Genomic DNA, 23,316 nt, shown 5'->3' with positions numbered 1-23,316 from the left:
CAGGTTAAAGTTTTTGGTGCAGGTTTCATTTCGAAGATACTATGAGCCCTATAATGACCAAACTTGCATGGATGGTACATCTTAGGATGCATTCTACTAGACTTGCTTCGGATGCTGAATCTGACCTACATTTTCCGGTTGAGTGAACAGGTTAAAGTTTTTGGTGCATGTTTCATATCCAAGTTTCTATGAGATATATAATGACCAAACTTGCATGGATGGTACATGTTAGGATGCATACTACCAGTCTTGCTTCGGATGCTGAATCTGACCTACATTTTCTGGTTGAGTGAACAGGTTAAAGTTTTTGGTGCAGGTTTCATTTCCAAGTTACTATGAGACATATAATGACCAAACTTGCATGGATGGTACATCTTAGGATGCATATTACAAGACTTGCTTTGGATGCTGAATCTGACCTACATTTTCCGGTTGAGTTGACAGGTTAAAATTTTTGGTGCAGGTTTCATTTCCAAGGTACTATGAACCCTATAATGACTAAACTTGCCTGACTTGCCTGGATGGTACATCTTAGGATGCATACTACCAGACTTGCTTCGGATGCTGAATCTGACCTACATTTTCTGGAGGAGTAAACAGGTTAAAGTTTATGGTGCAGGATTCATTTCCAAGTAACTTTGAGCCCTATAATGACCAAACTTGCATGGATGGTACATCTAAGGGTGCATTCTACTAGGCTGGCTTCAGAAGCTGAATCTGACCTACATTTTCCGGATTAGTGAAAAGATTAGTTTTTTATACAGGTTTCATTTCCAAGTAACTTTGAGCTCTATGTTGAACAAACTTGCATGGATGATACATCTTAGGATGCACACTAATGGACTTGCTTCAGATGCTGAATTCGACATACATTTTCCAGATAATATACCTCGTAAAAGTTATGGGTGCAGGTCTATCACCAAGAAACTATAAGGCTTATATAAACCAAAGTTGCACAAATGATGCATCGAGGGATGAAAACTCTCAATCTTGCTTCAGATGCTGGATTTTAATTACATTTTCATGATGAAGAACTAGTTTTAAGTTTTTAATATATAGGTCTATTCCAAAGTATCAAAATTGCATAAATTTTGCATTTTTGGATGTACACTTTTTGTTGGTTAATTGTGTGACTTAATTTGCCTTACTTAAAGACAACATTCATTAAGGTGAGCTCTGTAATCTCTGATTACCTATGTTTTGTTTAAGATGGAAACAGTTTTTAGTGGAAATCATTGAATACTAGGAATTGCACTGAGAAAATGGATATACTGGTATATGAAGTCAAATACAGTTTAAAAGATTTTTGGGAAGGTAGAAAAATCGAAGAGTGAAATTTTTCAATGTAAAAATTATTATTGGAAATTTTAGCACTGGCAATGATTTCTTCATCCCTTGCACCTAGGCTTAGGCCTAACCCTAGCACTTAGTCGAATCCTAAACACTTTAACCTTCACACTCAGACTAGATATTTCGTACAACAGAATTGACTGTGGCTGAGATGAAAACTTTGTGGGAGGCAGAAAAGCAGCGAATCATTGTGGATTTAAAGGCTGCTCACACCAAAGAACTGGAGAAAACTGTTAATGAAACCAAGAAAAAACAATGGGTAAAAATACATACAACAGCACCTAATTACAAGATATGAAACTGTATATTTATACCCCCGACCAAAGGAGAGGGGGGTATACTGTTTTCCCCTTGTGTGTCTGTCTGTGTGTCAGTCCGTAACAAATTTTTGTCTCAGTTTTCTCAGCAACTACTCATCGCAGATGCTTGAAATTTCAACAGAATCTTCTCTGAGGAATGCCATACAGTGGGATACATTTTTGTTCAAATCCGATGTCAACTTCCTGTTTGTCTGTGCGTCTGTCCGTTACATGCATAACAAATTTTCGTCACAGTTTTCTCATCAACTACTTATCGCATATGCTTGAAATTTTAACACAATCTTCTTTGAGGCATGTCATACTGTGGGATACATTTTTGTTCAAATCTGATGTCAACTTCCTGTTTTTCTGTGCATCTGTCCGTTTCATACATAAAGTTTTGTCACAGTTTTCTTAGCAACTACTCATCGCAGATGCTTGAAATGTTAATACAATCTTCTCTAAAGCATGCCATATGGTGGGATACATTTTTGTTAAAATCTTATGTCAACTTCCTGTTTGTCTGTGCGTCTGTCTGTTTCATACGTAACAAATTTTTGTTGCAGTTTTCTCAGCAATTACTCATCGCAGATGCTTGAAATTTTAACACAATCTTCTCAGAGGCATGCCATATGGTGGGATACATTTTTGTTAAAATCTGATGTCAAATTCCTATTTGTCTGTGCGTCTGTCTGTTTTATATATATAACAAAGCTTTGTCACAGTTTTCTCTTTAATTATTCATAGCAGATGCTTGAAATTTTAGTACACTTTTTGTTGAGGCATGCCATATAGTAGGATTAATTTCGATATGAATCTGATGTCAACTTCATATTTTTTTTTGTGCATCTGTCTGTAATTAAACTTGTGTATATTAGTGATAGTGCTTATTTACATCAGAGCGGGGGTATTACTAGTGAGCATTGGCTCACAGATTTCTTGTTTCTGTAAACTCTCTCATTTACCAGGCCAAGTAACTGATATAATGCTTGCAGTATTTCTCTGACAGTGAACATACCTTTTTATTTGACAGTGTGCAAACTGTGGTAAGGAGGCTATATTTTACTGCTGTTGGAACACAAGCTATTGTGACTATCCCTGTCAACAGATACACTGGCCTACCCACATGCCAGTCTGTATGCAGACCCAGAATAACAATGACACAAACACATCAGAAGGAAACAACCAATCAAATGCCTCCGGGAGGTCCAGTAGTCATAGCAACCCGAGGGACAGGCCACCTCAATCCTCCAGCATGACAGGGGCACCTCCATCCTCGAGCCCCCTGGAAATAGAGGTGAATATTTTTTTCAACTCAATTTATATTTACAATATATGAGAGTAAGGAATTGCATTTTTAAGACTGTATGTATTCTTGATTTTCCATCAGAGTGAGGATTTCAGGAGAGCCTCGAGAGAGAATCTTACAAACATTCTTCAACAGCAACAACAGAGAATACAGAATCCCCCACAACAACCAATGGCAAACATCCAGTATCTGTCAGGGGGCGGAGCTAATCCAATGGCCCCGCCCAACATCCCACCTCAGTATTTACAGCAACAGAGAATGATGATTGTGAGTACCTCATTTCTTAATTTTGTTATTCAGGGTGCACAATACAGTATCTTGTAGATGTTCAAGTGACACTCGACAATTCAGTGTTGTCTTGAACTCAGCTTGTTATTCCAAAGGTACAGCAAATATAATTTCTTCTCCCCCAAAAAAAAAACAATATGTAGCTGCTTATAATACCTCTGTCTATATATAAGACTTCAGAGAGACGTAAACTTTTGTTTACAGAAATATCTTGTTTATTGTAAATATATTTTTTAACAGGATGATGGAGGCCGTAAGAAGCCAAACTATTACTGGACAGATCAGACAATGGACCAGGCTGTGTCTGCTGTACTGAAGGATGGAATGTCTGTCAACAAGGCCTCCAAAATCTTCAACGTCCCCCGTAAAATTCTCACCGAGAGAGTGGGAGGCAGAGTAAGTACAGATATAAAGAGTCTGAGTTATAATTTTATAAAGGAAAGGGGAGATGGGTTGGAGATTGTTTAAAAAGTCAGCATCTCTCCTCATAATGCAAGTTTTAAAAAGGAGGAAATTTTAAACTATCAGTTCTGTTATTAGAAAGAAGATAATATTATATAAGATTATTTTTTTTGTCAGATGCCACTTCCTCAGTCAGTGACAGGAAATCAGCCTCTCTCTACCCCACCTGTTCAGTTCCAGTATGTGGGGCCCCCTCAGCCATTAGTTCAACCACCCTCAAGTGTTCAACCCCTCAACTCCACTCAACAGGTAAGTGGCTAACATTAGTAATACATGCAAGTACATTTGTATACTTGTACAATGTACAAAGAGCTAGGAGTACTTTATGCATAAAATGGCCCTGCACTTAAATCAATTGATTGACTAACACTCTTTGTCCCATTTCATTTATCAAAATAAAGTACTTTATGCAGGAGTACTTTATGCATAAAATGGCCCTGCACTTAAATCAATTGATTGACTAACACTCTTTGTCCCATTTCATTTATCAAAATAAAGTAGAGACTTAGTGCTCTCAATTCCTATAAAAAAAAAATCTTTTTGAGAATCAAGGAATCTGGAAAACAAGCTGTGTGAAAATGCAATGTTTTTGAATTTTGCAGAAAACAGGCGTATTTGACTACATCCAGAAATGATTTAAAATATGAACATGTTTCTTGTAGGCAATGAGAATTCCAGGACCTCAGCCACAGGGGGCACCACAAACAATCATGGCTCCTGGGCACCAGATCCTACCTCCTGGTGGCTCAGTCCTCTACCCCATCCAGATCTCACAGGCCGGCCCCTCCCTCATCAACGGAGGGCCAGTGGTCATCTCCCAGACCAACCCTCAAGTACCCCCAGCGGGTTCCATGATCATCTCCCACACAGGCCAACACCCCCCACAGGGCCCCCCAATGGTTGTCACACAACCCAACCAGCACCAACAGGTCATGACAAACAATCTGGCATATCATGGACGGTTTTAATTTCTGATCTTTTCAGATGAATCTTGTGATGCTTTCATAATCGTGTACTCATTTTCTGTCAGAAGACATAATTGAAGAGTCTCTTCAAGCACTGTTCTCTGAGGTGTTCACATCAGAAAAAAAAAACATGGACAGAGAGGGGCCTTGATTGGGCATTAACTGAGTATTATACATTGTTCATTACAAGTATTAGTCTTCTGCATGAGAAGACAATTCATTAATGGTTGTTAATGATTTCTGCATGTTTTTTAATAATGTATACCATGATTGTTGGATATTGTTTTTAATAAAGCATGTGTAGAAAGCCAAATGTCTGTTCTTTTTAAGCTACCAAATGAATATAAAAATTTGTGAGGGCAAATATGCAATTGACACTTATTTCTCATTGTGGAAAAGTGAAGGTCAATAACCCTTGTACTGTATTTACTTACCTTGGCTAGAAGATCAAGTTTCATCAGTTTGACTTGACTTACTTATTCCTGTTCACTCCTTGGGGAGCATAGGGCTGCAACCACACTGCACCATCCGACTCTGTTTTGGGCTATGTTTTTTAATTGGGTCCAGGTAAATCCAGCTTCATTTGCTTCCATTTCTACAGACCTTCTCCAGGTTTGCCTTGGGTCTCCCAACCAATCTAATTAAAATTAGATGTTAGATCCACTTGCATACTCACTACGCTAACATCTAACAACATCCCATAGAGGATCATTCGGAACAACTCTAGACTTATTCGCTCCAGCAAATATATGATGATTTTGCAGGTGACGATTTGATTGGTTGATAGAAATTGACCTCAGATGTGACCCTCAATGGGATGTTGTTAGATGTTAGTATAGTGAGTCTGCGAGCGGATCAAACATCTAATTTTAATTAGATTGGTCTCCCAACCCTCCTCTTTCCTTGTGGATTCCAATCCAGAGCTTGTTTAGTGATGTGGTTCGAGGGTTTGCGTATAGTGTGGCCTAACCAGCCCCGTTTTCTCTTCCTGATGTCAATATCTATAGGATTTTGGTTGTTTCTCTCCCATAGGCTGTTGTTCGATATGGTTTCAGGCCATCTGATGTCAAGGATATGGCGGAAACATTTGTTGATAAAAGACTGTAATTTGCTGTTTATTCTTTTAGTTACTTTCCAAGTCTCAGAATCATATTGGAGAACTACTTGAACATTTGTGTTAAAAATCCTGATTTTGCTGTTGATAAAGAGTGCTTTAGAATTCCATATTTGTCAGAGGGTGTGGATAGCATGTTGTGCCTTATTAATTCATCAGTTTGGCTCACAGGCCTTTAGATCGCTTAGAAAAAAAATTGAGGTGTTGGAAAATTTTTTTTTATTTTACACACAATTTTTTTTTGGAAAGCATGTTGTGCCTTATTAATTCATCAGTTTGGCTTGCATATAAAATGTATTGCTGAAGTGCAACCAAATCATCACTAATAGGAAGATTTTTCAAATGGCCTCCTTCTTTTCCAAGGAGAATAGCGTAGTACTGATGTATATAGAATCTTTGAATGGCTGACCAAGAAAAGACAAAATTTACCAGCTAGGCATTATGTTACATCAGGCAGAATCAAATTCAGCCAAACTTATCCATTCTAAAGTTAAGATGGGGCCAAAGCATTTCTAAAGGGGTTAAATATTGTTAAAAATTTCTTTATGAGCAGGAGTAAGATACACTGTATCACTATTATAATGAATATGAAATCACAAAAGGAATGGACAACAGGTATTGCCTATACATGTGTAAGCCCTCTCCCTAATACAAGGTCAGCCATACATGTACAATATTACCAGTAGTTTACATAACAATGGAAGTATACATGTACCATCTCCATACATCCTGATTTCATAAGATCTAAAAAGCATCTTCTGAAGATCAAGAGGTCTTATGAATATATTTTCATGTAGTGTAGCTCACTTAAAAGTGTCTGAAAAGTTTGCTGACTTTATGACCTAAGTACAAAAGAACTTGATCGACCTTCACCTCACAAATGAAGAATGTTAATTTTTATCAACTTTTTATTCAATGAAACTAAACATGCAAGTAATTTTTTTCAACAAATTGATATGATTAACATTACATCGAAACATTTCAATTTTACTTGTAATTGAAAAAAAAGAATACATGTACTGTAGCAGTACAGGTTTGACAGTAAACATATCAACCCTAAATACATGACTAGTTCAAACAACATTAGCAAAAAAATCCTGCATTTGATTTGGGATTCTTTTTGCTGCATAAAAACAATATTACACTATAATGACATTTACCATCATCTTTGATCTAATTATTTTTACAAAAAAATCTTTTTAAAGTTTTGAACAATTTTCAATTTCTACAGAATTCAGCAAACTGATGAATACCTAAATGACAGTTACAAACCTGAGGAGCAACATGGAAGACAAAGACAAACTGCGGACTTAAAACATATACTGTATACAGGGTTATTTTAAAACTGTGTTATGTATATGCAACGTTTTGGGGGGGGGGGGGGGGCACCATTTTTTTCGCATGTGATAAAAGAAATGACTTGTACCTGTCTCTTTTTGAATTTACCTAATTTAAAAATTACTCACATTTGATGAGAGCAAAGGGAGGTAAATAAAACGGGCTAAAAATTCCCTGTATACACTTACTCTGCACAGTAACTGAGGACAGCATAACTCTTAAGTATGAAAATATCTGATATGTTATATTCATAGCACCATATGGTTTGTTAAAAACATTCAGAAGACACCACCATAAGTGTACATGATCAATGTATATTAAAAAATCTTTGGTTCCAAGATATGTTATAATCTCATCTACATGATTAACAAAACTGTAAACATCTATGAAAATATATTCTATACTTTGTTAATACATGAAACTAATAACAGCAAAACACAGAGACTCTAGATGAATGAATAGTATTGAAAATTTAATCTCTTTCTAAAGAGAGCAGGGGTTAAACCTATACATGTACAATTAATCTGTTTATAAAAAACATGAAATGCTGAAATTTTTGGAAGTTGGAATATACATAATTTCTGAGAGTGCTGAAAACATACACAATTTATAGCTGCCTTTAACATGCAAGTAGTTAGTACGTCATTCCCGTAGCACCCAGTAGTCATCGTTTATGAAAGCAACATTTTATTTTTCCTTCTTGTAATCGTCACATTTCTTGTATATGCCCTTTGATCATTTTAGCATGAGATCTTTGACCCTTATATTACAAGGGGGAATGAAAAAATTGCAAAATATGAATATTTAAGGCTTGTTACAGTATTTGACACTATGTGGACCAAACCAAGACAAAATTAATTACAAGAAACATGGAAAGAACAATTCACAACTCATTAAAACAAATACATTTGTGACATGACCTTCTCCAATCTCAAAATTATATATACTCCTTTGCATACTGATATGAACAAAAGAGCAAATATCACATATTACAATAATATAAAATCACCATTGTCGTGAATTCTTGTATTTCAGCTGGAGCATTACACAGAAATTCTCCAATGTTTTCCCGTTCATAATAAGAAATACAATGTTACTGTCTAAATTCTTTCATCCAAAATAATATGACCCGTTTAATGGCTCCTTATTGCCTTAAAGTTCAATTTTTACAGCAATAGTAATAGAGACTAGTGAGGGTTAGTTAAACTGACTATGACTGACTTCCGTATTTAGTTAGAAATTCTGACTAGTACACTGATACCTGGATAAAATTAATACCAGTAACAAAAGCCTATTAAAACACTCTGACAGACAATCCACAGAAAAACTTTTGCATTTATAAACTGCTCTTCAAGTGCTGTTCTTGTGAGCAACAAAAAATCCCTTATTTTGCAGCAGATTGAGATTTTTTCCTTGAAATTTGGTCAAAGCATCAGAATTCTAATATTTCAACTACCTGCGTATGTACCTTAATAACAAATTTTAAAAGTCTTTGCTGTTCTCATCAACAAACACAATATAACATCTTCCGAATCACATGATGAAATTAAAATAAATATCTGAAATGCAATAAGATCACAGCTACAGCTTTTTGAGATTGTATAAGCACCGCTATAACTTAGTTGTGCTTCTCCCTTCTGTCTTTGTATCATTTTTGTTCACGTCGGCGTGCGTCGTGCCGTTAGTTATGGACGTTGTAGATGTATTGGAACTCTGGGTATTTCCTATCCCAGCATTCCCATTCATTTTGCTGTTTACTTTCAAATCTAAGTTCTTTGATTGGTCCTCCTCCTCCTCTTTCTTCTTTTCAGATGGCGGTGCTTTATAGAAGAACAGAGAAAGAGAAAAGAAGAGGATAGACAGAAATTTCCCTGCTAGGGCTATCCCCATCAAGTTAGTACTCATGTTCTCGTTGTTATAGAAGAAACATGATCCCTCATTGTCGTCACATTTCCTCTGCCACAACAGGCATGTTAGGTCTATCAACTTCCCAAATAGTATCGGACCAGGAATTGAACCTACAGCAAAACAAAACAGAATGGGATGATGAAAATTTATTCAAATGATGAGAGAATAAAATGATACCATCAAACATATAAGCCCTGGATATTCCCCCCTTTTTAAAAAGGAAATGTGTTTACGTGAAAAAAAAAACGTTAAAATAATGAAAAACTGCAAATTCAAAAGCTTTCATTGAAAAAGCCTTACCTAGACACCTAGCTATTATCCATTGTATACCTAAGGCAAATGAACTCTCGTGTTGTGGAACACACCTGTAATGTCATAAACATCTAAATTTAAAAGCCATATAATGTATCTGAAAGCTTTTAAATCTTTTCCTTATAAAGCAAAGTCAATTTTTTTCTAATGGATTACCTTTGTCTCAATTACTTTACAATTTCAAAGAATCCTCAAACATTTATTTTCCCTCTGTGTTGATATTATCCCTGTTTTCTACTTACCTGAGAGTGGCTGACAGAGCAGGCATGCTGATGACGAAGGTGAAGAACATGATGAGGAAGAAGATGGCCATGAAGAGAGGTAACATGGAGCAGGCACTCTCACACTTCCCGGTCACCGCCATGTAGGGGGGCATGGTGCCGGCGTGGTGGTTCACACAGCTACAGTTCCCGTATTGCTAAAAGTGAAAGGCAAGGATACTGTAAAATCACAGACTTTTAAACGGTCAGTTTCAAGATTGCAGGGGAATTTGTCATTGGAAAAGTGTTGATTAGTTATGAAAACTGTCAAAAATTTGCGAGTCTCTTCATATCACAAAGACAGTCCAATTAAACCCGACGTAAATTAGTGATTTTATACCATTCAGATTGTAATACATACAGAACCAAAATTGTTGAAAACCCCTGTAACCTATGAGCTAACTTACCACAGGGTCTGTTCCTGGGATGGAGTTACTACAGCCAGCGTAACAAGGGGAGTAATACATGATTCCGTCAATCCCACACACTGGGTTATAATTCTCCAGGGTACAGCCACAGTTAGCATTACAGCCACTGGTGGTGAACTTTCCAAGGAATTCCCTTGTGCTAAAAACAAAAATACTGGTTATCACAGTGGTTATGTTCTGAAAACCCAAAATAATAAGATAACAAGAGGCCCATGGGCCTTATAGGTCACCTGAGCATCATGCAACAACTTTCAAATGATTGAATTTGGTTCATGTTTTAAGCCAGATGCTATGGCATTCACAATTTTGAAAGAGGCACCATTGATTATCATAACTATACACTTAGCAATTGCTTAGTTTGTTTACTTAATACCCATAAGCAGGGTAGGGGAACAAAAATGCATGTCAACTAATCAGTAATATTCAGCAATAATCAGGAGTTCCCTTACCACACATGAACCCCTGACCCTAGGTCTACACATTGCACAATTTTTGAAAAGGCACACTTGCTTATCAAAATGTTCAATTAATACCAAGGAGCAGATTTCAAACAATTCATTTTCAGTATATAGAAGTAGAGCTCCCCCCCAATCTTTGGTATCCCTGATCCAGGGGCCTTGAAATTCACAATTCTGAAAGAAGAGCCCTTGCACATCATAACTATATAAATAGTTCATCTGCTTCTTACCCAGGAGTAGAGAAAAAGATTTTCATAGATGTATTATATTATCACCATATAATCATGATAGAGCCACACCCTAACACCATAATCCCTGACTCTGGGGCCATAAAATTCAAAATTTTGGTAGAAGCATTCTTACTAATCATAACTATGTCCTTAATTAGTTTATTTAATACCTAGGAGTGGAGAAGAAGCTTTTCAAAGAATAAATGCATTTTCACTATATAATCAATAGAGCCCTGTCTTAACACCAGAACCCCTGACCATGGGGCCATAAAATTCACAATTTTGGTAGAGGCACTATTGCTCATTATAACTATGCACTTAGTTAGTTTATTTAATACCTAGGAGCAGAGAAGAAGATTTTCAAAGATTTAATGCATTTTCACTATATAATCAATAGAGCCCCACCCTAACACCAGAACCCTGACTCTGGGGCCATAAAATTCATAATTTTGGTAGAGGCACTCTTGCTCATCATAACTATGTACTTAATTAGTTTATTTAATACTCAGGAACAGAGAAGAAGATTTTCAAATAAATAATGCATTTTCACTATATAATCAAAAGAGCCCTACCCTAACACCAGAACCCCTGACCCTGGGGCCATAAAATTCACAATTTTGGTAGAGGCACTCTTGCTCATCATAACTATGCACTTAGTTAGTTTATTTAATACCTAGGAGCAGAGAATAATATTTTCAAAGATTTAATGCATTTTCACTATATAATCAATAGAGCCCCACCCTAACACCAGAACCCTGACTCTGGGGCCATAAAATTCATAATTTTGGTAGAGGCACTCTTGCTCATCATAACTATGTACTTAATTAGTTTATTTAATACTCAGGAACAGAGAAGAAGATTTTCAAATAAATAATGCATTTTCACTATATAATCAAAAGAGCCCTACCCTAACACCAGAACCCCTGACCCTGGGGCCATAAAATTCAAAATTTTGGTAGAGGCACTCTTGCTCATCATAACTATGCACTTAGTTAGTTTATTTAATACCTAGGAGCAGAGAAGAAGATTTTCAAAGATTTAATGCATTTTCACTAATATAATCAATAGAGCCCCACCCTAACACCAGAACCCCTGACTCTGGGGCCATAAAATTCACAATTTTGGTAGAGGCACTCTTGCTCACCATAACTATGTACTTAATTAGTTTATTTAATACTCAGGAACAAAGAAGAAGATTTTCAAAGAAATAATGCATTTTCACTATATAATCAATAGAGCCCCACCCTAACACCAGAACCCCTGACCCTGGGGCCATAAAATTCACAATTTTGGTAGAGGCACTCTTGCTCACCATAACTATGTACTTAATTAGTTTATGTAATACTCGGGAACAAAGAAGAAGATTTTCAAAGATTTAATGCATTTTTACTATATAATCAATAGAGCCCCGCCCTAACACCAGAACCCCTGACCCTGGGGCCATGAATTTCATAATTTTGGTAGAGGACTCATTGCTGATTACAAACATACCAACAGTTTGACTGCTTGATGTCCAGAAGTAAAGAAGAAGATTTTTAAAGATTGCACTAATTTTAGTGCTTTTTGCCCCACCCCCCAGGCCCCAGGGGGGCAGGGATCATGAAATTCACAATTTTTGTTCCCCTTCACCCATAGATATTATATGCCAAATTTGGTTGAAATTGGTTCAGTGGTTTCAGAGAAGAAGCTGAAAATGTTCAAATGTTAACGCATGACGCACAACACACGACGAAGGACAAAAACGGATAGCAATAGGTCACCTCAGTTTACTCAGGTGACCTAAAAATGCTCTGAAATTATTATAGTGATTTTTTTGGTTATAATACATGTACAGATAAGAATTTCTGCAAAGACAATAAATGTTAACGAAATTCTTGAATACTCTTTTTTCAAAATATTTTTTATGAAAAATTGTATAATGATATAATTTTATCAACACAAATGAAAGAGCCAGAGCCACTTTGGGCATTATTTTGCCCTGAGAATTTCTGAAAAATAAAAACCGCTCGGTCTAGGTTGCAAATGCAGTATTTATCACTTGGAGTGTTGGTGAACATGTATCTATTAATCGTAACGTAATTTCCCATCAAGTCAATGCATTATGACGTCATAAAATGCGTCATTTTCCTCATATCCTGTAAATTCCTTTGAAAATCACCTAAAATTGAAGCGTTTTTTCAATATTTCATGTAGAGCACAACCTCTGATCCAAAATATGCAAATACATAATGAAAGCTCTGTTTCTGAAGATCTTAAAATATGTTTTATTTTTTGGATCGTGGGCTGTGCTCATATTTTAATTCTTTGCTGAAGGTAGTCAAATACGCATGTTTTCTGCAAATTTCAAGAACATTGCAATTTCTCAAACCTGTTTTCCAATTTGTGGATTCTCAAAACCAAAATTTTATTATAGAAAATTAAAGTACCAAGTGTCTACTTTATTTTGATATATGAAATGGGAAAGAGGGTGATAATTAATTAATTGATATAAGTACATGGCTATTTTATGTATAACATGGCTCTTGCTCTTTTCTAGTATGATAATATGAATTAAGGCACTATGCCAATTCATTCCAATTCTGAGAGAAGTATTAAGGAGGTATACTTTATGACATTAACAGAAACAGTATGTATGATTATACAAGTATGCTTAACGTAGGGCAGAGGGAATATTCCAGACTTTTTTTATCGTATGATATATATGAACATGTATTATCAGAATTCAAAGAAGTGGATTATAATATTTACAAAATTGTCCTACTCTATTGTCTAACATGATTACACCGTGGAAAATCTAATTTATGTCGTTTGAATGGTAGATGCCATTGCTGCACCATGATGTTTTTCAATACCTACCCATTGGAGGCCAATTCTCCGTAGTCAATATTGACTCCCGCAAACAGCACATTTTCACAATTGACGAGGAAAATGAGGACACAGAGGAAGCATGGGATACTGATGGCCAGACAGAATCGGATAATTCCCCGCACTCCCAGGTTAAACCGCTTGACCAGGTACCCTCCCAGAAAAGTACCCCCACCTCCTGCTGGTATAGCCGCATAACCTACAACGAAATGAATTCCATGCATTAAGTGTTTCCTGCTTCTAGAACTTTATCACACTATTATGATGCATTGAAAAAATGAATTTATCAAAATTATAATTATTACTTCAATCCCTCATGGTCAGGTACGTTTAATCTTTCTCCTCTGATTAAAGTTTCTTATTTAAAATAGGCAATTCATTTCTTTAACTATAAAGAGAACAGTAAGAGGATCAAGAAATACAATTCACATTTACATGCCTGTAAGTATTAAATATTGAGATAGACTTTACAGGTTTATCTCTTACCTACATACTGAGCAGCATCTGAGGCCAGTAAACTAAACTGAGCTTCTATAAACTTTGGAGCAAAAGTAGCAAATCCTGCCAGCAAGTTTCCTACAAAGTCCCATTGTTCATAATATATAGTATCCTCCTTTACAATCAAATTAGTTTCCTTGAAATGATGTTTATGTTATTAACAGGTTTGGGGGAAACGTAAATTCTGCTATAATAGTGATATAATAGTGACATATCGGTTCTATCAAAATAAAGTTTATATGAAATGAGCTTTTTAGCATTTGTCACAACGCCCTCCATACCTGTAACCATTCAGATAAAGATTGTCCTTTCTACTGTAAATTCAACAAACCCCTTTCAATGCAGAATGAAAATTATTACAAGCATTAATTTCTGCACATGAGTGAGAAAAATTGGAATTCAGTGTTTCTCGAATACTGCCACAATCGCTGGTTGCTATGCTAAAAATGTAACTTCCGTTTTACAAAGTGTGTTCGCATTATTAAACGCATCGGCAGAAAATTAAATAAAATTCATAATATGTAAGGATGACAATTAGCGTCCATTTTGATACCCATCATGAGTTGCGGTTTAAACAGCAAGCATGTTATCTGATGATATCGAGGGTAAATATGGCAGAAAATATAGCGGAATTTCACTATAATAGTGATATACCACTATTACAGCGGAATTCACGTTTCCCCCCAACCTGATTAAAGAAAGGGACTCAATTATCCTCATTTTTCTTTTTATAAAATTTACAGTTACCAGGTAATTTACAAAAAAAATCAGTACAATGAAAAAAAAAAAAAAAACAGGATCCCATTTTCATGAATCCAACCAAAAGAAATCTCTCAAGAAAAACAAAGTCTTACTTCTTTAAAAGTTAAATGATTCATTAAAATCTTTTTATCTTTGCATTAAATCCTTAAAATGGTCTACACTACTAAAACAGACCCCCGTTTACCTTCACAGGCAGCTGCGAGGTTGAGGAACATGAAGGTAGGATTAGTGATGAGCGTCTTGACAGATTTCCAGATGTGTTTGATGTTACAGGCTGCCTGGCTGTCGGTAGACTCAGTATGGGCGGACTCTGCTTTCCTGTGGTACACCTCCTTCTCCCTCTCCTTCTTATAATTCTCTGACCCTGGAGTCAATAAAATATAAAGTCTCTGTTATAATTTTTTTACCCTTGCATTTATTAGCAAAAAAATTTGAACATAAAGGTACAATGATTTGTTTTTAGTTGCTTGTTCAGCATTTCGTAACATGTAATGTATAAATTCCCTTTAAAAAATTAAAACTGGGATGAATGATGTACCATTATTTTGTAAATTCTCATATATTGTACAGAAAAATCTCACTGAATCCCCAAATGCTAATAAAAGATCTGGATCCTGAAACACACTGTAAGCAATGAAATACCTACCTGGCAGTTTGGTGGGAAATCCACACATGGGGAAGGCCACCAGGAAAGCCAGGACCCCACTAAGTAGGAAACCAATCCACCACGCCCCCACCCACCGGGGACTGTTGGGGGTCAGATTTATACTGCAGAAAACAAAGAATATCTTATATATTTTAACACATCTCAAAATATTGATTCTACCAATCTCAGCAATTCTAATCAATCTACCTGGTACATTAAAAGAATATTCAATAGAATAATTTCATTTTGACCCCATTAATGTAAATTAATGTAGTTTACTTGTGGTAAAAAGAAACTTATTTTCATCACAGTACAAAGTTTGTTTTAAAACAGCCTTACCTGCCTTGGTCCACAGTGTCAACATCTACATAGATGTTAAGGAATGCTCCCCCTGCGAGGTATCCAATAGCTGGTCCCACGATAGCAAATGCATAATAAATACCTGGAAAATGTATTCAAATGAAGAGTCATAAGGAACGTATAGAATACTAACATGTAAATTACATTTAACTTTACATCACTTGACCCTCTATCAAATAAATGGACAAGGAATTGGACAGTCATGAAGTTCCTGAACACAAATAATAAATTTTAGCAGATTTTAGTTAGCAAAGTTCATATTTAAGACATATTCAGTATTTGAACTCTTGATACCTGATTTCACACTTTTATTTTCACAGACAATTACCTATATACATGGAGGATGATCTGACAGGCAGATTCTCATCCAGATATGTGACTCCCAGTGTGTAGAGGGGCGATGCCCCTGCACCATGTAGTAGCTGCCCGAGGAAGAAGACATATTTGTAGTTAGAGAGGCTGTCCTTGCTGGTACATGCCGTGACATTGGCCCCGATATCACAGTACGTCACGTCATCTCCCGTAAACGAGTACAGCCCTGTAGTAAACTGAGGTAGTGCAAAGACGATAGATCCTAGGCCCATAACCAGGATACCTATACCTACAAAATGATAGATATAACATTAATAAGGTTATTCTTAGGTACCCAGAACTTTGTTATAACTAAGTTTTACTGTAGAAGGTTCAATAACCTAAAGGTTGACTAAATTTTCATTCATTGGAATGTATATTTGTGGCTAACTGATGGTGCATAAAATTCTTAAACATGCATGCATGCTGCACACACCAGTGATGATGCCAGAGTTAATTTTATAATGGTAAGGAATAGGGTAGCCTATGCATGTTGATTCCTCTATAACCCCCCTCCCCTACACCCCTAAAATGTTGGTCATCAGATAAATCAATCAAGGAAACTGAACACTCATCTAGCCCACCTCCTTATTAAATGGAAGGCTACAGCATTTCAACATTCTCTCACACATGAATTACAATATATCAAGATAAAAGAAGAGCATGCACATCTGATTCACATTCCTAAAGATAACTACAATTCTTTGTAATCTAATTATACACAGGTGAAAACTTATGGACATTGGAATGCACCTTATGAGAGTCAACCTTAAGTTTATTTTCATACATGTATTACACAGGAGAAGATGAAAAATGTGACTTGTGCAATTGAAAGACAATTCAATACACCTTAGGTTTGTGAGTAATCAAAATCAGGACTACCCTGCAATCTTTGCTTTCATTTAATGTGTCTCTATGTGATAAGGTAGGCTGCTCATTCCGAGAGGATCCTTATAAAATCCAACTTTAAGTTTATCTTCATAAAACACATGAGTGGAGCAGAAAAGTGACTTGTGTAACCGAAATGCAATTCAATACACCTGAGGTTTATGCCTAATCTGAATTAGGTACCCTACTTTCTGCACCTTCATTCCGTGCGATTCTACATGACAAGGATGGCTGCTCAATCTGGGAGGACCCTAACTATCACACCTCTGGCCCAGCTCCTTCTGGACATAGATGATCATCTTACCGAGTCTGAACTGTCCAAAGTCAAGTTACTGCTAGAAGTCAGTGGCCACATAAGGCAAAGGGAGGGACAAGCTCTACAGAATATGGCCGACCTGCTGAGGTTTATGTTTCACAAGGAGTTGATACGTGAAGACGACCTAACCCTGTTGATAGAAATACTGGGGCGCATTCATCGCCAGGACTGTGTCAAAAGAATTCAGAAATACCAAGAGGAGCAAGAAAACCTCAAGATGAAATTGGAAATACAGGACCTCGACAAAACAGAGCATTTCAATGATGATTCTGAAGTTAGATTGAGGAGATCTTCAGATATGGTGGTTCTGAGGAGGGATATAAGCACAGAAGTATCTTGGAGGCCCTCGAGCAATTGTATTACTTTAACTGGAGATTTTGATGAGATGGACACCCAAAGTAACCATAGTGATGAGGACAAAATAAGGAGAAAATCCTCCTTCATTTGAGTGTATTCCAGAATTGTTCATGCATTAAATAATGTTTTATACAAGAACATGTGAATCATGCACCATGACTCTATCATTATCATTGGACATAATAACAGGTATTTAAAGTACCTAACTGAGGTGTTTCTATTGATTGCGTGATTTAAATATAGACCATAGGGAAATTCATTTCCAAAATTCCCTCAGAGACAGACATCATGGAAGATGAACGTAAAATATCAAAGTTTGCTCAACTCCTGCTAAATATTTCACTGAAGCTGACACAGGAAGACTTGTCCAACATCAAACTTCTGTTGGAGGTGGACAAAATCTTAACTCGAAGAGAAACAGCCAGATGTCAAACCTCAGCAGACATTCTTAGGTTGCTGCACTCAAGAAAAATAATTCAGAAGAGGCACCTTCATTACCTATCAGAAATCTTGGGAATGATTAATCGCAAAGATTGTGTCAAACTAATCGAGGAATTCAATGGACCACAGGTGGAGAAAGTTATAAGTGACACTGAAGTACTCAATATGTTAACATTACTTGATGCTGAAGTACAATTGTCAATTGACAGTCAGTTTCAGAGAGATCTGAAAAAATTAGGTACTGATCAGTGCAATGGGAGTATTGTGATTTTGTAAGCTTAATATCATGTTGCTCAACTGAATCATTCCTTTGGAATCAAACTGAACTGTAAGTACAAACTAGTGTTCCTGCTTATCCAGATCAGAAGTGTTTGGGGTGTACTTCGACCACTTATTATATCATAGTGGTTTAATTAAGAAATAAACAACAATGTTAAAAAGTTCTCTGGGAAATGAACTTTTAGTTGGTCACGTGATCAAATCCTGTGAAGCCCGAAGGGCTTCTCAGTAGATTTGATCACGTACCAACTAAAAGTTCATTTCCCAGTGAACTTTTTAACATTGTTGTTTATTACTTATATTTACATTTGAGACGAATACATGCATTTCGAGTTAAATTGCATTTATTACACGAACAAAATATCACCTCGCTCTGTGATTCGGTCGCGCTATGACCTCTGACCCCCAAATAACATTCACACAGAACTGAACATATTTTCTCTTCAATAGGTTTATCTAAGAAAGATATTTGCAAATGTAAATATTAGGCATTATAGATGGGGGATAGACTTCAGAATAATACCTATCATCCAGAGACTTGTGGATTTTATTACATTGATGTTAAGGGTATTTAAAGGAGCTTCTAGTTGTAACTTTGTTATATATAATCATTCAGTATTTCTTGTTTACTTATATTATTGATGCACTATACACTGTATTTTATTGCCATGCAAACAAATGGTGTCACTTTATTACTTATCTACATGAACTTGTATGATACCTATGAACAGGCAGTGAGGGATGGTGATTCTGAAGAAGTTTTATATTCATTTTTCATTTTTATCTAAGCTACCAAATTACATCTGAAATTTTCTGGCTTGTTTTTGGTTTTATGACAAATATCATATATTAGGCATCTACAATTAATCGTATAAAGGATATAGCTATGTGAATAAATAGTTTATCATTTTACAATTCATAAGTTGTTAAATACAGTTATCAATGTCATCATGGTCATCAAATACTTATGACTGTTACTTCAATGTAATGTACATGCACAATTGTGATTTAAAAGTTAATGCTTTATTTGATGACATGTTTTCTAACTTGAATGTGTACTTAATACTGTTGTGTTTGTATTACATGTATTGTCCTGTATTATAGATATAACAACATCAGATTTGTGTTTATTGTCTGGTTGTTCTTAAATTTTTTTTAGCACATATATCATATACAATCTATACCTCTTATCTTATATGTCCTGAAAAGGATAATTTTTGCAGTATTATTTTCTTTGTGTAATTAAAAATGTACATAAAGTAGTTTGGAATAGTTCAGTCAAGAATATATAAGGTTCATTTTGCTGCTCATTTTATCAGGATCAATCTTGTTAATTAGCATACATTTAACATGTACATGATTATTCACTCAGACTGGGTCAGTTGGATGGACTTAAGTGTCAAACCCTGGTCATTTTTTCAAGAGATGCATTGTGGGATATGTATGCGTATTTCCAGTGTAAATTTCATACTGCAATATATACAATAATTTAATTTGTTTTAGCTCACCTGAGCTAAGGGTTCAATAGAGTCCAAAGAGAGACAGACAGATAGACAAAGTGATTTCAATAAGGTGTGAATCCTTGCGATTTGCTTCAAATAGAAGTGAGAACATTCATTTGTAATAGACTACCTAGATATCGAGGTTTACATCCCAGGCCTCCAAAGTAGCTGACGGGGATGAGACACAGGACTGAGGCGATGTCGTAGCAGCTGGCGATGGTTCCCGTCTCCGTACTGGTCAGGTCGTACCGCCGCTCAATGTTAGAAATCACCACATTCACAAAACCATTCACCACCATTCCCTGGAGAGAAAAAATTCAATCATTAACATCTATACATTGCAAGTATATATGTCTAAAATTAGATAACTTAAATATACATACCCCATATACCTTTCTTTATAAATCACATGAAATCTACATCACAGGTGTCAAGACAAGCAAATCTGATTTTATAATATGAGTACCTAAAAATGCACTAGTTGCCTTGTTGTTCTTGAAATTCAAAGATTTGATAATTTAAAAAAATATGAAGTGAAGAAACCCGTATCTTCTCTATATAGGGATGCTAAATTCTCTTATTGATTTGACTTCAAAAATTATGATTCAACAGTCTGCTCATGAAAGGAAGAATTTAAAATTTCAAATGAAATCCTATTCACATCCCTTTTTAAACTTTTGTAGTAACACCCTAGCTCAGGGGGTTTCATGATTTGAACAAATTGAGTCTGCATGCACTCAATAAGGAAGACTTCACTTTCATCAGATTTAAAACTATTGAATTCATCAATACCATAGATAAGACCACAATTTACAGTTATAAGATAAGATAAGATTTATTAATACCAATTTGGGGCCCATCAGGGCTTACAAGTAAAGAGAAAAACATACAAGAAGAAATTCAAAACTGATAGTAGCAACTAACAAAAGATTAATGATGATATATAATAAACATTTCATCCGATATGTAATTTTTAAAGTATATTTCGACAAAAACAGAAAAACCAAATACAATTCTTGGTGTAAATAGTTGTAAAGATGGAAAAATTGCTTTGCAATCTGACCTAAAATAAAATCATTGATATTTGGTAAAATGGATAGTTAATTTCATCAGTAGAACAGAACACCATAAGCAGAATGCAACATGCAGAAAATGAAATATTGATTTAATACCAAGTTACATCAGAAATCCCTAATAGGCGAAACAAGACAGTTGTAAAATGATCTGCTTCCTGCTGAATCCAGAGAATTTACACTTAGTTAGCTGTCAAGAGCTGTAATTATCTAAGTCTTTTGTGAAAATGAAACTTAGTCTAATAATTTGAGTCATTACAAAAAAGATTTGTGTATGAAACATAATTTCAGGAGAAGCTTAAATGTATGAAAAACTTATTTGCCACATAGTACATCCAATAATAATTTTAAGAGATTGTTTGAATAGCAGAAATGACTTAACTGCCCTTAGAAGATATTTGTAATCTTTGTCTAGAAATCTAAATGAAAACATTAACAATCTGATTCTGCTGAATTGGGCCATTAAAAAACAAGAGGATAAAACTATGAGATAATGAAGATGCCTCAGTAAAAATTACAGATGTGAAATTACAAAGTTTCTAATGTGATACCTTCTTATCTAAAACACTGATAAAGCAAACATATACAGGTTAATTGAAAATAAGAACTTACACAGACTGTTTGCTTTTCATTTTTTATATGTAAAACATTTATTTATAGATTTGTCTGACCCGAATGACATCAAGATAAATGCAATGTATCAAAAAAGCATATAAAGCATATAGTGCACATGGCTGATAAATCAAGTGTAAATCTGTAGGAGTCAAAAGATTACACACTTCTGGAGAATTTCAATTGTGTACATGAATGCAGTGCAGCCAACATTTTCAAATCTCAGCAAAATGACAAAAAGGACCCGTACGTCCCGCCATGTTTTATATACTGCCCTATGCTGCACACTTCTGACTAGCTTGCTAGCCCCTTAACCTTAAAGCTTCCTACCGCGAAGCATGAAATTTGACATTTGATAAAATACTACGGTGTTTACTACAGGGGTCGTCACTTTGTGATAACATCTCTCTCATGTCCCGGCACATGCTGCCTCCGATTAACGTGAATCAGGACACATCTTCATTAACCCTGCACAACATTTCCACTTTACTATTAAATGAAGTACAAACACGTACACTACAAAGATAGTTTTTTTTCTTAATGCCATTAATGAAGTGCAATTAGGTTAAAAGGATTTCAGAATCTAATTCCAGTTCAACTATTTCTTGAAAAGTATGAAAAGAAAATACACATTAGAATCTAAAAAAGCCCATCAGATAATGTACGTCTTTTAAACACAACTGCATGCTAATTTCATTTAAGTGAAGTTTTCATGTTCTCTGCTGTTGTATATCTGATCGTTAACTTTAATGGCTAATTATAAAACTTGTAATCTTCAGGACCTTGAACAGGACTACAAGAAATCAATTAAACAAAACTTCACAGAACTTGCAAATTTAGATAAATGCCCCCAAAATTTTATAATAATGTCTTTGAGTGGCCTGTTTATACTGGTATTTTTTGTTGACTTCATCTTTTCCAGAGCAGCTGGAAATTTAATGCTTGATCATGCAGGATATTACAAATCAAGAGGAAATCGCCTGGTAATTTAACACTTGCTATAATGCTCAAGTTAAAATGATTCGGGAATTTAAAATCTGATACTTTTCACAATTTTGAGTGCATTAAAATTTTCTGAATTGCAGAAACATTTTAGTGCATTGGTAATGTGCAAATACTAATTCAATGATTCTGTTTTAGAAATTTTGTAGTGATAAAGACATTTTACAGCATATAAATCTTGATTAGAGAAAATTCAAATTGATGCTTCATCACAACTCCTATTTAAATGCTTTAAAAAAAAACAACATTTAAATGGTAAGTTTTTAGTATAATTTTAAATCAGCACTTAGAGAAATTAGATTTTTTCTAAAAACCATTTCACTTAAGCTGCATATATAATCTCAATGTACCATTTAAGTTCACAATCATTTGAACACTTGAGATACCTAAGAGACTCTCAGCCAATGTCAAAATGTCCTTAAATTGCTCGGCTTCTTAAAATTCAGTAAATTGACTGAAACTGAATTATATAGTATGCTTGCATCATTAATGTGTTAACACCATTTTCTTCTTACTGTTCTTACTGTACATTTCTTTCAATTTTTTTTTAAAAAACTTGTGTGGTATTTAAAATTTTCTCAGTACTTGATTTAGCAATAAATATTGCCTTTTATTAAAAAAAAAAAAAAAAGGGTTGCTAATG

The 23,316-nt window shown here is 35.3% G+C and overlaps 2 protein-coding genes across 13 annotated transcripts in view; one reads left to right on the top strand and one right to left on the bottom strand.

The window, feature by feature from the left end:
• Window positions 1–4,986, top strand: part of LOC134268412 (MYND-type zinc finger-containing chromatin reader Zmynd8-like) — a 30,258-nt gene extending 25,272 nt beyond the window's left edge. For all 4 annotated transcript variants that reach the window (XM_062750661.1, XM_062750662.1, XM_062750659.1 and 1 more), the window contains 6 exons: window positions 1,485–1,609; window positions 2,683–2,946; window positions 3,040–3,225; window positions 3,487–3,642; window positions 3,826–3,957; window positions 4,371–4,986. In XM_062750661.1, the coding sequence (XP_062606645.1) occupies window positions 1,485–1,609; window positions 2,683–2,946; window positions 3,040–3,225; window positions 3,487–3,642; window positions 3,826–3,957; window positions 4,371–4,676 (1,169 nt within the window). In that variant the 3' untranslated portion in view covers window positions 4,677–4,986. The remainder of the gene's footprint in view (window positions 1–1,484; window positions 1,610–2,682; window positions 2,947–3,039; window positions 3,226–3,486; window positions 3,643–3,825; window positions 3,958–4,370) is intronic.
• Window positions 4,987–7,164: 2,178 nt separating this feature from the next.
• LOC134268414 (solute carrier organic anion transporter family member 4A1-like) overlaps window positions 7,165–23,316 on the bottom strand; it is a 44,853-nt gene continuing 28,701 nt past the window's right edge. For all 9 annotated transcript variants that reach the window (XM_062750667.1, XM_062750668.1, XM_062750666.1 and 6 more), the window contains 11 exons: window positions 20,117–20,288; window positions 16,181–16,453; window positions 15,832–15,934; window positions 15,493–15,614; window positions 15,031–15,210; window positions 14,073–14,162; window positions 13,578–13,785; window positions 10,013–10,172; window positions 9,588–9,763; window positions 9,334–9,398; window positions 7,165–9,143 (listed from right to left, as the gene is read on the bottom strand). In XM_062750667.1, the coding sequence (XP_062606651.1) occupies window positions 8,737–9,143; window positions 9,334–9,398; window positions 9,588–9,763; window positions 10,013–10,172; window positions 13,578–13,785; window positions 14,073–14,162; window positions 15,031–15,210; window positions 15,493–15,614; window positions 15,832–15,934; window positions 16,181–16,453; window positions 20,117–20,288 (1,956 nt within the window). In that variant the 3' untranslated portion in view covers window positions 7,165–8,736. The remainder of the gene's footprint in view (window positions 9,144–9,333; window positions 9,399–9,587; window positions 9,764–10,012; window positions 10,173–13,577; window positions 13,786–14,072; window positions 14,163–15,030; window positions 15,211–15,492; window positions 15,615–15,831; window positions 15,935–16,180; window positions 16,454–20,116; window positions 20,289–23,316) is intronic.

Source organism: Saccostrea cucullata, unplaced genomic scaffold (assembly GCF_032062105.1).
Source record: "Saccostrea cucullata isolate Sc308-1 unplaced genomic scaffold, CSIRO_AGI_Scuc_v1 ctg481, whole genome shotgun sequence".
NCBI classification, from domain to species: domain Eukaryota; kingdom Metazoa; phylum Mollusca; class Bivalvia; order Ostreida; family Ostreidae; genus Saccostrea; species Saccostrea cuccullata.
This window is presented reverse-complemented; position numbering and strand designations above follow the sequence as displayed.